The sequence below is a fragment of the Saimiri boliviensis genome, chromosome 6 (assembly GCF_048565385.1).
Source record: "Saimiri boliviensis isolate mSaiBol1 chromosome 6, mSaiBol1.pri, whole genome shotgun sequence".
In the NCBI taxonomy this organism is placed as follows: Eukaryota; Metazoa; Chordata; class Mammalia; order Primates; family Cebidae; genus Saimiri; species Saimiri boliviensis.
Window position 1 is genome coordinate 13,152,786 of NC_133454.1, and position 15,510 is coordinate 13,168,295.

At 38.3% G+C, this 15,510-nt stretch overlaps 1 protein-coding gene across 5 annotated transcripts in view; it reads left to right on the forward strand.

Annotated features, from left to right (window-relative positions):
* GRM5 (glutamate metabotropic receptor 5) overlaps nucleotides 1-15,510 on the forward strand; it is a 535,146-nt gene that overhangs the window by 466,623 nt on the left and 53,013 nt on the right. For all 5 annotated transcript variants that reach the window (XM_074400361.1, XM_039462302.2, XM_074400358.1 and 2 more), the window contains exon 8: nucleotides 8,372-9,311. In XM_074400361.1, coding sequence (XP_074256462.1) covers nucleotides 8,372-9,311 — 940 coding nt within the window. The remainder of the gene's footprint in view (nucleotides 1-8,371; nucleotides 9,312-15,510) is intronic.

Sequence of the window (15,510 nt, forward strand, 5' to 3'; positions counted from 1 at the left end):
AGGAACCCAAGAACAACAACTGATCAATCAGTATCTCTGGCCAGAAATTCTCAGGACACATAGCCCAGAATGAAAATCTTAGTGAAGGATTTGAACCGATGAAATTTCCCAAGAGGAAGCATGGCTTTATGTCAAGATAAAGCTATCAAATATTTATGCCACCACTAGCCCCACCTTGCCCATGCAGCCATTGTTAATTAATCATTCTGTTTCCTACTAAGTAGACTCAGGACCTCTTTCAGATGAGTAATTAACCAAGTTGCCTCCCATGATGTAGGAAAGATAAAATACATAAATTAACTAAATGTGTTAGTAGATAAATAACCACAGAGTTTTAATCTCAGTTCCAGAAAATTAACATATCTAATTAAACTTCCCATTGCCCCCTCTGAAAAACAGAGATAATGATATTTACCTCATTATTTATTATGAAGATTACATAAAATTTCTGGGATAGCACCTGACACATTATAGGTATTCAATAAATGTTAGTTTCTTTCTTTTTTTTCATGCTGACATAAAAAGGAATGTGGTAGCTTCCTGTTGAGGCAGTTACCAATAAAGCTTGCCTAACATCTTGGGTAAAGACTATATTTTTATTGAAGAAAGCAATCATGCCATGTTTTGTATGATGCTAAGTTAATGGTAAAAAAAAAGTTAATCAACTCTAGAATATGCTTTTCTTGAAGAAAATTTGGGAACTTTTCTATTTTTGATTTTTTCCATCTAAAGTTGAAAAAACAAGTTACAGTTAACAGTCTTCTTAAGAAAAGTACATCTATCTGACCTTCATAGTTGGACATCATTTTTTAAAGAAAAACTTTATTGGTTACTGCCTCACCCTTTCCTCTATACATACTTCCCAGATTCAATGAATTACTCAAAATTAGATTAGTCAATCAATCATGAAAAAATGTCCCAAATGACTAGTCAACAGGAGTAATATTTCTAATGTGAAACGTGTCACATCCCTAGGCAGAAGGAAGTTTTTGAGCTGCTTATCTAGTTTTGCCCTCTTTGGGTTCCAGAAACTTGACTAAAATTCAGGTGTAACGGACTTTAGACTTCCATCTAAAATAGTTCCGTATTTCTAAAGGTAACACAAAAGTGTGTTAAAAATGGCAGGCCGGGCACGGTGGCTCAAGCCTGTAATCCCAGCACTTTGGGAGGCCAAGGCGGGTGGATCACGAGGTCAAGAGATCGAGATCATCCTGGTCAACATGGTGAAACCCCATCTCTACTAAAACTACAAAAAATGAGCTGGGCATGGTGGCACGTGCCTGTAGTCCCAGCTACTCAGGAGGCTGAGGCAGGAGAATTGCCTTAACCCAGGAGGTGGAGGTTGCGGTGAGCCGAGATTGCGCCATTGCACTCCAGCCTGGGTAACAAGAGCAAAACTCTGTCTCAAAAAAAAAATGACTTATCCACATATTAGAATAAGAATTCTATATTTTAATTGTATAGAAAATATATTAATTTGTGAATTGCTATATTAACCATATGAGCATTATGCTCAGTATTGAGGACGCATTTGTGTGCAAAAGAGAAAAACTCCCTGTCATCAGTGTGCCTTTAGTCAGGTAGAAAAGACAGTCCAACTCCCCCCACCACAAAATAGATTATAATTATAGTAAGTGCTACAGAGAGAAATGAGTTTCCTCAGTGTCTCACATCGCACACACCACTTCAGATTTTTCTGAATTATGAAACTATGGAAGTGATAAAAACGTTAGCTAAGTAAAGATAAACTATTAGAAGATCAGGGATATGAACACTACAGAAAGAATTCTAATTCTGTATGACCCTGTGATCTCAGATCAACATTCATGAGCTCCAAATCCAGAGAGGTCAAGAAAGGAAGAAAGGCAGCAAGATGGTTTATTGGTGAAATAGATGGAAAACAAGTATGATGCTGTTAGTTACTAGTCAACACCTTGTGCTCTGGGCAGATCTGTTGCTCACATATCAAAGGGTAGGCCCACCATAATCCCTTGTCAGTTCTGTATCCCGATGTTAGTTTTAACAGATCAGTTTTGTACAACCTATCTTAAATCTTCCTTCTCATTGTATACCTGAAATGAACTAACGAGCAGCTGAGGGCACATACATCTTATTCTCAGAGATTCCAAATAGCAACTTCCTTTATCCAAAATACACAGGAATTACGGCACTTAGTAAGAAGGTGTTGTTCAACCCAACTTACAGAACATCAGGCATCTCTTCCTGAAAAGACTCTTGGAACAGGGTTTGAAAAATGCAGCAGTCTAGGAACTAGTAACTATAGGAATATTAATAGTGCAAAACTAACAACCAAACACTAAACATGAGTACCAGCTGTGAATGAGCAGTTATATCATTTTTAAGGATCCAGAAAATCAGTAGATTATCCATTCTGCTATTAGACTTCCAGGATACACATTGTGAAGTAATAAGATGAATGTGGACAGTATAGTTTTGGCAGCTCACTTTCCCTTTTTAAACAGAAAAAAAAAACTTGTATTTTTCTATGTATGTCAGTTCAAGCTATGAAAAGATGGATTATACAAGAGAATCATAGACTTATGAATCAATTATATAAGGGAAGGAAAGTGAATAGCTACCTAAATAGATGTTATTAGAAAATGGACCGCAGTTATATAATCCAGGGCTCATCTGCATTTCTAGACAAGAATATAATATCATGCATTTTCTGAGAACCAGAGAAACTGCAATATGCTTGTTAGGAAGGAATTTCACTGACATAACCAAGATTATTTAATTTAAAATATAATAATATATACTACATTGATTAAAGTCATAATAAAACTATAAAATACATGCACTTTAGACTCCTAGGTAACCTCTACATACACTTTCAGTAACTTACCATTACAGTAAGAATGAAACAGGGATAAAAAATAAAACCATTAATGGAAAAAATGCCCAGTGATTAGAAGGAAATAAGGAACTTAAGAGCAATAACTAGACATATTTGTACAACAATGCACATAGTAGAGGTAGTTATCACTGCAAATTTAAATTTATATCATTATAAGTTTACCATTATTCCAAGATTCTGAGATTTGGTAGACCCGTGTTTCATGTTAGAAAGTATAACATTCCTAGGCTGGGTGCGGTGGCTCACGCCTGTAATCCCAAAACTTTGGGAGGCGGGCAGATCACCTCAGGTCAGGAGTTCAAGACTAGCCTGGCCAACCCGTCTCTGCTAAAAATTAAATAATTAGCTGGGCATGGAGGCTCACACCTATCACTGCAGCTACTCAGGAGGCTGAGGCAGGAGAACTGCTTGAACCCAAGACAGAGAAGTTGCAGTCAGTTGAGATCCTGGCATTGCACTCCAGCCTGGGCAACAAGAGCAAAACTTCACACACACACACACACAAAGTATAGTATCCTTTATTTGAAAGAAAGAAATCTAATGCTAGTGAAGGAAATAAAAACCATATAATTATCTAATGTCAGAAGAGATACCTGTGGATCTGAAGCTTGAAGCTTTGTGCAAACTATTTGGGTAAGAATTTTAAAAAATAAAATAGAACTGATATTGTTAGAGGAGACTATGGTGGGCCATTCGATTATCACTTTCCTTTGCCTTCTGATACACTTCCTTCCTTCTGGCTGATGTTACATCTTCCCTGACATATTCTCTATCTCTCTCATTTCTTAGTATTGGTGTTAAACCAGACTGTTACGCTTTCCTCTCATCCACATATAAGAATTTCCTCACTGATTGTGTTTATTTCCATGTTTTATTTCCTTATTTTCAGCTTCTATAAACAGATGTTTCCTAAAGCTGTAACTTCCACACTGATAGCTCTTCAAAGCTCACAAGTCAGAGTCACTACAAACAGCATGCTCAAACTGGAACTAGGTATCATTCCCATGAAATGTGATCCTTTTCTGCTTAAACCCTCATCTTAGTTAATAGCATTGCTTTCAGCTACAAAGCCTTTCCTCTTGAATCTTCCGTCTTAATTTTTTTTTTCAATTCCAGTTCTAAATATCTTTACCAACTAATTGTTTTCTCTAGTACAGTGACTTAGTTTTTGTCTTTATCATCCCTGAATGTCTCCTTGCGACAGTCTTCTCACTGGTTTCTTCATTTTCAATCGCCATGTGCCATCACAACCTCCTGCCTTTCCAATCTGTCTCCCTACCACCACCACCGGTCCTACCCTTGAGACAATGTAGTTTACAAAAAGGCTTAGGTAAGGTTAGGATGATTGCATCTTGGAGTTATCATATAAGGTATTCACACAATGGGTAAAATTTGGCTTGATGATCTCTAAGACTAAACTGAAAACCAAGCACCAAAGACTAATATAGCATCACTGAAGTTGCTCAATCAAAATAAGATTTCTTTGCCCCACCACAATGTACTGACTGAAAATCTTCTGAGTTAGACTCGTGAGTTATAGTTTTGTAGGCTTCCCAAGTGAGTTTGATACTCATCCATTTTTTGGAAACTCTAAGTAAGATCTTATTCATTTATAAGATTCAGTGATTATAACCATTTAATCAGAGGCTAATTTGCTATTCTTAGACAATAGTTAGAACAGTATTTTTTACAATGGCAGCATCACACTGAATGTAAGGCTAAGTGGCTTACATTAAATTTTAAAAAAACATTCATTTGAATGTATGCATTCTGATAAAGTTGTGAAAATAATTACATCACGTTCCAGGTAAGCCTCATGTACATTTTTTAACACATATATCTAATGATTTTTCTTTGTTTACACACAGATGTTAATAAGCTGAACATGAAGAGCTCGAAAATGTATCTGATAAAAATAGCAGTAAATGTTATTCTATGTAAAGTATTTTGAAATTAAACTTAATTACATTAAGGTGAAAAACAGGTTTAGCAGGACTGTAGGAAAAAATTGGGTAAAACGAAAGTCTTTAAAGTAATTATTGTTTTTCAGATCTTTTATAGCTAATGAAATGATTCCTGCCCCACATACATACTTAACATTTCCTATATAAGTAAATTCCTATAGGCATTAGTAGTTTATGACCTAGCAGTAGAAACAGACCTCTATATATTTAATCAATTTTATTGCCAAATCATTAATATAAATAAAATGTTATGAAATACTAAAGATAGGAATGGGATATGCCCAGTGGCTTACAGCTGTAATTCCAGCACTTTGAGAAGCAGAGGTAGGTGGATCACTTGAGGCCAGGAGTTCTACTAGCCTGGCCAATATGGTGAAACCCTGTCTCTACTAAAAATTAAAAAAAATTATCCAGATGTGTCTGTTATCCCAGCTACTCAGAAGGCTGAGGCACAAGAATTGCTTGAACTCAGAAGGCAGAGGTTGCAGTGAGCCAAGATCGCACTACTGAACTCTAGCCTGGGCAGCAAAGCGAGATTATGTCTCAACAAAACAAAACAAATATATATATATATATATATGCATACATATATATATATACATATACATACACAAATAAATATATATACATATACATATATATACACAATATATATATGTGTATGTATATATATACAATACATATATATACACACAAATACATATATATATATATATATATATGAATGATTAATACTTTATTTTGTAAAACAGTCTTTCCAAGGAACAATTTTGTTTATATAAGCCTAAACTCTATGGCATACTAAAGTATCAGAAATTGAAATCCAACCTCTATGGGAAGCACATGGGAACATGGGTGACTAGAAATATGGATACAGGTATATTAATGAACAATGAGATATGCATTTTTTATACTTAATGAGGTTATATAACATAAGTGTTTTCTATTTAGTTGTATTTAGTCTGAACTATCCACAATTTCTAAAATTGAAAGTATTTTGTTTCAGTATTAAATGTACAATTATTTAGAGTAAGAATGCATTTTCCCATAGAAACAATTTTGCAAGGTGTGCTGAGAATCCCAGGCTAGCTCATAACTCCTATTGTACCTATTATGACTTTAATTATAGTACTAATAATACTATCTAAAATCTGAGATCTTAAAGCAAAACAGCAGCAGGACAGAAATAAGAGGAAGAAGAATTCCCTTCCCTTCCCCTTTTATCCCCTTCTCTTCCCTTCCTTTTTTCCCCTTCCCCTTCACTTCCCTTTCCTTCTTCCTGTTCCTTTCCTTCTTCCCTTCCCTTTCTACAGCGAAGCGACCGTTAGACATATTTTGGAAGAACTACCTGCTTCCTTGCTGTCATTACTTGTTGCCTTCCCTACCTCCTAGTAACCATTGATATTCAAAGCCACTGACTGCAACACTCTTGATCATGGGATATGACAAGTTAATAGGAAAACTTTACCCCTTCTCAATAAGGATTTGGTTTGCCTGCATATATCAAGAAAGTAAATACATAAAGGAAGCTTAAACGAAGAAAATATTGATATGCATACTTCACAGGGAGTGGGGAGTGGAGCCCTCTCTATTTTTCTCTTCCAAACCCAAACACATGTTCTATCCTTCAAGTTGCCTTAAGCCCAAAACAACTGCTGGAGTTCTAGCCATCATGTTTATATTAAGGGCAGCAGCAGAAGAAAGTAAAGAAGGGAAAAAGGTTACTTCTACCATGAGTTTATTTTCCTTTTAGGAATCCTCTGTTTCCATGTTATTGGGCAAAACCTACTCATATGCCACGTTTCACGGCAATTGTTGATGAAAAATGTAGTGTTTTAACTGATGCCTTTACCATCTCAAATGAAATTAGAGATCTGTTTCTGAGAATAGAGGGCAAAATAGATACTGACATGCAATTAGTCATTTCCGCCATATTCCTCACATTCCCAATACTCCAGATTACTTGCCTCCTTCCCTGCTTACTCAGTGAAGCTACTTCAATTCTGTTTTCTTTAGAAGTTTAACTGACAGGATTGTTCCTTCTAGAACAATGGTTCTCAACTTTGCTTGCACATTAGAAGCACTTGCAATACTGTTAAAAAATCCTGATGCCCAGGTCACACTCAGACCAATTAAGTCAGAAGCTCAACCAATGGGACACCCAGGTCTCAGGATTTTAGATATATATGCACATACTTACATACACACACACACACACACACACACACACACACACACACATACCTATATATGTGTATACACACACACATACATACCTATATATGTGTGTGTGTGTGTGTGTGTGTATATATATATATATATATATATACACACACACCTATGTATACACACACATAGGTGTATATATATATATATATATATATACACACACACACACATATATAGGTGTGTGTGTGTGTGTATGTGTGTGTGTGCACGTGATGCGCGTGCGTATAGTCTTGGTAGTTCTAGTGTGTAGCCAGCTTCGAGAACCACTGTCCTATAAAATTGTAAAAGAAGACAGATAACCCAAATGATGCTATATTCTGTCACTTTTTTATGCTATATCATTAAGACATATTTTAAAAACCGCATGCCATAAATAAGAAATTATTTTGAGTGATACACTTCCCTTACCTGCCAATTGTTTGCCTTTGGGGTCAGTTTTCTTATAAAAATGAACATCTTCCTTTTTTAACAGAATCTCCTGTAACATCTAAACCACAAGATTCTCTGAAAATTCCAATTCTTCTTTACTAGTGTTGGTCATATTTATACCTTTTTCACTTTTCACACATTCCCACATCCATTCAAACACTCTGTATGGCTCTAAAATAAGTCTTAAATGTGTCCACACCTTTATCTCATCCAAAACCCACACAGCAACCAAAGAAATGTTACACACACACACACACACACACACACACACACACACACACACATCTGATCCTGGCATTGCTCTACGTCGATCCATAGAGTAACTCCCTACTGATCTAGGACTCTCTGACCTGCAAAATCCCCCTCCTGCCTACCTCCCACCCTCAATTAGGCCACTTGCTACGCTATCATATGGTGGTTTATTTTCATGCCTCTCTTCCTTACATTTAACATGTTTGCCAAGCCCATGAAATCCCCAACTCCATCAAACCCACACATTTATTTGCTAATTCCTATTGTAGGAGGCCTTTGCTGCTTCCACAAACTGATTAGAATCCATGTTATACTTGTTCATGACCAGTTGTTGAAAGGCCCCTGATTAATTTTTTATGAGGGCTGGAAACATGTTCTTCATTATTGTGTTTCAGAGCCTAGAACAGTTCCTATCATAGATCGTGTATGTGTTCAGTAATATCATAATAAAAATTTTCTGAATGAACATATGAAACAATGAGTAACATGAGATTCTGAAATTAGAAAGGCAGGTAGGAGACAAACTGAAATGGTCAGAAACGGCTGCTTGTAACTTAAGGATATGTGACCCAAGTCAACATCTCTCCCTCCTTTACCATATGTGTTTGTGTCTCTGCAGGTTGTGATTTGATCCCAGTACAGTATCTTCGATGGGGCGACCCTGAACCCATTGCAGCTGTGGTGTTTGCCTGCCTTGGCCTCCTGGCCACTTTGTTTGTTACTGCAGTCTTTATCATTTACCGGGATACACCAGTAGTCAAGTCCTCAAGCAGGGAACTCTGCTACATTATCCTCGCTGGCATCTGCCTAGGCTACTTATGTACCTTCTGCCTCATTGCAAAGCCCAAACAGATTTACTGCTACCTTCAGAGAATTGGCATTGGTCTCTCCCCAGCCATGAGCTACTCAGCCCTTGTAACAAAGACCAACCGTATTGCAAGGATCCTGGCTGGCAGCAAGAAGAAGATCTGTACCAAAAAGCCTAGATTCATGAGTGCCTGTGCCCAGCTAGTGATTGCTTTCATTCTCATATGCATCCAGTTGGGCATCATCATTGCCCTCTTTATAATGGAGCCTCCTGATATAATGCATGACTATCCAAGCATTCGGGAAGTCTACTTGATCTGTAACACCACCAACCTCGGAGTTGTCACTCCACTTGGATACAATGGATTGTTGATTTTGAGCTGCACCTTCTATGCGTTCAAGACCAGAAATGTTCCAGCTAACTTCAACGAGGCCAAGTATATCGCCTTCACAATGTACACGACCTGCATTATATGGCTGGCTTTTGTGCCAATCTACTTTGGCAGCAACTACAAAATCATCACCATGTGTTTCTCGGTTAGCCTCAGTGCCACAGTGGCTTTAGGCTGCATGTTTGTGCCGAAGGTATACATCATCCTGGCCAAACCAGAGAGAAATGTGCGCAGCGCCTTCACCACATCCACCGTGGTGCGCATGCATGTAGGGGATGGGAAGTCATCCTCCGCAGCCAGCAGATCCAGCAGCCTCGTCAACCTGTGGAAGAGAAGGGGATCCTCTGGGGAAACCTTAAGGTAAAAATAGTGGGGGCTTAGAGGGGTGCTGGCCCCTATAGCTGATGCAGAGGCATGTGTTTCTTGGTTCTTTTAAATGGGAGAAATCTGGGTAAATAAAACCATGGGAGGCAGGGTCCTTTAGGGAATGGACCTTCTCATTGAATGGTATTTATGGGGTTAATAAAGTAATTGGAATGTGGGTCCAATTACTTAGGGCAAGTCTGGAAACATGGAATTTAAAATCTCTAATAAAGCAGTTATAGCATATGGGGAGTGAGGCTGAGAGGTAGACGGAGCAGAGTTAGGTCACAAAGCCAAGGCAAGGATCCTCAAGTCCTGAGGGGACAGAGTTACGCTGTGAGATAAATTCTAGTTCACCAGAACAGATTTAAAAATATATTACTAACAAAGATTCTACTGAGAGCAGAGTGCTAAGAATGCTACAGATCAGACTGCACTTGCCTAAACCTTATTCAAGCCAGAAGAGTACTTAAATGTCCATCTCACTGAGGCAAAAGAATGTAGGATTTATATTTTGGCTCTTAATGGGAAAGATGAAATCTCTGAGAGATGTCTCAGCAGCCGAAAAGGACAAAACAAACTGACTTTGCGTATAATTGTCCTAAACAACCAGTCAGTTTCCCAGTTCTCTGTTGCCTGTAGTCTCATGCCACCCCACGTTCAATTATCACACGTAGTAGTTATTCAATCATTTCGATCTGAACAGAATCTAGAGCCAAAAGCCAGTGATTTCCTCCCAGGTAAGAAACTTCTTTCTGTGATAAATCAGGCGTCCCCAGACTTTTTACACAGGGGGCCAGTTCACTGTCCCTCAGACCGTTGGAGGGCCGCCACATACTGTGCTCCTCTCACCAATGAAAGAGGTGCCCCTTCCTGAAGTGCGGCCAGGGCTGGATAAATGGCCTCAGGGGGCCGCATGCGGCCCCCGGGCCGTAGTTTGGGGACGCCTGTGATAAATGATCCCAAAGCACTTCAGAAGACAAGATGATGTTGTCAGTAGCTCAGGAAGAAATGTTGAAGTACCAAAAAGGCTACACGGATTGATGGTAATTGGGACTAAGGACCGCCTTTATTTAAGAAGTACACATCAAAAGGGCTGATCAAGACATCAGCTCTGCTAACTCTAGTGAAATTTCACAGTGTTTTTTAAAGCTAGATAAATAACTGGAAGATATGTATCTTTCAAATGGAAACTACATATCTAAATAACATTGCTTGAACTATTCTCCTATACCATCACTTAGCCTGTGTGAAAGTCCTACTTTTCTGTCAGTGTTAAATCTTCAAAGCATGACTTAGTATGATGGTGAAGATACTGTGTCTGCTGAGGTTTGAAAATAACTGAGGACAGCTGAATTTTATCCACAAGGTCCAATTCGTTTACATTATTAACCTGTACTCTTACCTCTTTCAATTCTTTTCCACTTCCTTTACACTTCTCATCTCTTTTTACATACATCGTATAAGACATTCAGTTAAACTGTAATTCATGTCTTCTTCAATAAATCCTGGCAATGGCATGGTCTGTACACAGCAGGCCTTTCATATATCTAACCTGCTAGTCTATTTTCCATCTGCCTTCCTGTCTCCTCTGTGAAACATTCTTTTTCTGAAATTTCTGCAACATCAGCCTTTTCTTTTGGCTAAGAAAATTTATTTTTCAGACTTTTGTTTTATCAGCTTTTCTTCAAGTCCTATCTGTAAACAAAATCTCCCAGGAAAGCCCAGTATCTAAAACAAGCACATTGAGGCGGGGAGGGAATTGTGAGTCTATGTCTAAGCACCTAAAAACTCACTAAAGAAAGCTCCGTAGAGAGAGAGCATGGAGTGGTGGCAGAGAACTCCGGGCTGCGGAGCCCGATTGTTTCAGTTTGGACAGCAGCACTGCTGCTTCATCTCTCTGCACCTTATTCCTACCATCTGACAAACAGGACTGCAAAAAGTGAAGGAGATAATACGTGTAAAGGCTGGCACATAGTAGGCACTTTTCTTAAACTAGCACAGTACAATGCTAGAGAACACTGGGATTACATACTGGCAGCATCACTTACCAGCTGTGGAACCTTAAGCAAATTAAGGTAACCTCTCTCTGTTTTGTTCCTCTAAAAAAATGAAGGTAATGGAATGCGTAGTTCATCGACTGATTGTGAGAACTGAATGAGTTAACATGTGTGTAGTGTCTGCCACATAGTAACCACTTCTTAAGTATTTGCTATTTGATTAACCAAGTTAACCACTGTCAGTCTTCTTTTACTCCTGAAAGGTACTGTATCAGATACACAATCTGGATGATCTTCGTAACAAAGAGAGCATTCTAAATGACAGAAGAAATCTATGGCGATATTGATTATACAGTCTGGGTTTTCCAGGGCATCTCTCCATCTTTACGTTGTCCAGCTCCTTGCTGTTCTGTATAGCACATCCTTTGTTTCAATTTAAGCAGAGCAAGCTCCTTAGGGGTGGAGCCCTGCTAATTACAGTGCCTCCAATACCTACCTGTATTTTGAAGAGTGCTTGGCACATAGAAGATGCTCAATAATGATTTCTGGTATGTTTGTTGAGTGAATTTGAGAAGGTAGTTATGTGGTAGGTATTTTTTTTTTTTTTTGCTTGTCTTCAAATGTGCACACTCTTGCTCCCCAGTTGTCCTGTTAACTTTTATAAGATTAAGGCAACAGTGCCCTATATTACAGATATCTCTCTCACTCATGTGGTCATCAGGTTCTACTCTAGACTTAGATCACTGATCTCGTGCTTTGCCATAGTTATAATATTTCCCTAGTAACATTCAATTAATATTTTCAACTATTTCATTCCTAATTTAATAAACAAAGGGGCAAACAAAAGCAATGCATTTTACTGACAGTGCCTGTCAACAGAAAACAGAATCCTAAAGATTTTTGTTGCAATGTTTTAACTTGTTTTTCCTACAGGGATATGCAGTGTTTTTTTTTTTTTGTTTGTTTTTTTTTTTTTTTTTGCTCAATTTTGCAATCTGTGCATTTGGATGTTAGAGTCTCAAAGACGGTAAGGATAGAACTTTCGCAAGTGTTTGGTCTTCTTCCTGCAATCTTGGCAAATCTTGATCTGTCTATGTGATTATAGCTGACAAAGGCTACAGTCTGATTATATAGAGATTTCTTTTTTTGCCATCCATCAGAATAGTCAAGCTAGGACCTGCTTTTGATATGGAGAAGAAAATGGGGCAAGTCACGCTATAATTCTCTTGTATATGCATCTAATACCTGCTCTTTTTTTTTTTCTAAGCCACAGTCCTTAGAAATGCAAACTACAATTCCTTTCCTCTATAGCTTTCATGAGTTCCAAAACTAAATATTTATTCTCTGTGATACAAAATCAAGATGGTTAGCATATTTATTACATTGGAGGATGTAGTGACTTATGTAGGGATTCATCTCTCATTTGATAATTAGTTGTATAAAAGTCACTGTCTATCACAGTGTCTGCCATACTACAGCTTAAATAATGGGAAACAAATAAATTCAAATCTTTCTAATATTTTTACATTTTATTCTCAATCACTTCCACAAGTTGCGCTTCTCAGACTTGAAAATCTTAATACACCACTGAGCTCACCTCTTGGGATGTCAGGTGAGCTTAAATAGGTAAATTAAGTCTCTGGATGTAGGTATTTGGGGAGAAGCATCCATTCTGCTGGGCCCAGCTCTGTTCTGCTGTCCTCCATCTTGTGTATGAAGAAATAGGCTACTATAATCTCAGACTGGTTATGCCCTCTGTTTCTGGGTAGGGTCTATGTGTGTCCCTTCCACACGGAATGGCAGATGGCAAGGGTTCTCCATCTTAAAGAGGATACTGTGTACCTCAAAAAAAAAAAGAGGCCGCGTGCGTTGGCTCAAGCCTGTAATCCCAGCACATTGGGAGGCCAAGGCGGGTGGATCACGAGGTCAAGAGATCGAAACCATCCTGGTTCAACATGGTGAAACCCCGTCTCTACTAAAAATACAAAAATTAGCTGGGCATGGTGGCACATGCCTGTAATCCCAGCTACTCAGGAGGCTGAGGCAGAAAAATTGCCTAAACCCAGGAGGCGGAGGTTGCGGTGAGCCGGGATCGCGCCATTGCACTCCAGCCTGGGTAACAAGAGCGAAACTCCGTCTCAAAAAGAAAGAAAAGAACATAACAATATCTAAGGTTATAGTAACTATGTCTCCCAAAGTTAGTACAGGCTCCTGGAATGGTGTCTGTACAGAGATGGAAAATGCAAAGGCAGCATACTAGTTGACAGTTCTGGCTTTGGAACCACACGTGAGTTTCAATTCAGCTATGAATTTGAATAAGGCACTTTAGTCTGTTTTCTGAACTGTAAAATGGTAGATAATAGTTCCTATTCTGAGTAGTCAATAAGGTAATATGCATTAAGGGTTTAGTACCAGCACATAGAAAGTATTCGGTAAATGCCACCTAACCTTTTAGAATTGTGTCTGCAAGTAGCAGAAAGCCTATTTTCAAACACTTACACTCTTTGGGGTTCATTTTCCTTATGTCATACAAAATTTTGGAGGGAGATTGCTTCGGATGTCGGTTCAGTGATGCAAAGGCAAACATTTCTGCCATTCTCTAGGCCTTTTACTAATGGTTGTAATACAACTGTCATGGCTCCATACATTACATCCTTTCATTAGGGAAAATAAAAGTTTTTTTCCAAGTCCCACAAGAATTGTCCTTTTGTCTCACTGAGCCAAAACTGTCTAATACAAGAGAATGTGGGCAAGAAATATCTAGCCTCTTCCACCTCTATCATGGAAACGAAAAGAGAAAAGAGGGCCTTAAGTGTTTGTTAGATAAGCCAGTGCATGGTGTCTAAAATGTTAGTACCTAGTAGCAGTCCTGGTGGTAATGGTCACAGGAGGAGGAGGAATGGAACAGAGAAGAGGGCAAAGAAGAGGAAGATGAAGTGAATCACAAAGTAAGAGACTGGCAAAAAGGTTCCCATCAGAGTCGTTCCCCAAAATGGTTCATTTATTACTCACCTATTATGTTCTGCTACCTTACAGAACTTTACTTTTCATATGTATTACTAGTCTAACATTTCTTATTGTCACAAAATGCTCCAAGTTGAAACAACAATCCTCCCATTCTTCATATGAGGAATCTGAGGTTCTACACGGTGAGAAGACATGCCTATTATCTCATGACTACTGAGTAACGGAGCAGTTTTTAAACCAAGGTCTTAGCTGATAATCACTAGCGCTGAGCATATATGGACTGCCTTCTTTGGAAAATTAGTATATGCATTGATAACACCTCCACGAAAAAGAAATTATTTGGTCAGAAATATTAAACAAACAAACAACAACAACAACAACAACAAAACCTGTTCTCTTATTGGAGATAAACACCGAGAAGTCTTGCACTGTAGAAAACTATCATCCATTTGTTGACTCTAATTATTTTGCAAACTTATACACAAGACCATTTTTTCCCCCAAGTAACCTTCTTAACATTCTGAAGAACTAATGTTCCAAAGAACTTACTTTAGAAAACATCATCATAGACCCAAGAGAGGACAAGTTTAGGGGCCCGAAAAGTAGTTCATGTCTTCAGTGAGAAGCGGGGCTAGAGGAAGCAAATTTCCACCTCTCATCATAGAGAAAGAATCAGTTTGAGCTCTCTGAGCACCTAAGGAGACAACAGAGATAATTCTAACAGATCCAGCAATTTTATGGCTCAACCTAGAGCACAAATAGAAAAGTGCCCAGAGTCAGTCATTCAATTCATTGAAATAGCAAAGGGAGATTTTTATTTAAATAGAAATGAGTCACTACAGATGTTTTTATACAGAAACATGCTATTTATGTCATCAATGTATAGAGGTCCCTGTGATTAACATTTTGGTTCTAGACACTAATTTCTAGCACAACATGGTGCAGCATCAAATCATTGTCAAGCAGATAATGCCAGGCTTCCATTTAACGCCTTCACTTCAGCTGCAAATTGACAAATGAACACAAGGCCAGTTCTGACCTAAATAACACATTAAACCTGATGAATCTAAAGTTCTAGCTCTACAAGATTTAGAATTTCCAGGCACATGGAGCTGGGGTTCTAAAATGCAATGGGCCTTTTGTGGCTAAATTAATGACAGAGACCTACAGCTCGAAGCTATAAATTTTCTCAGAGGGCAAATTGGAATTCTAGTCAGTGGCAGAATCAT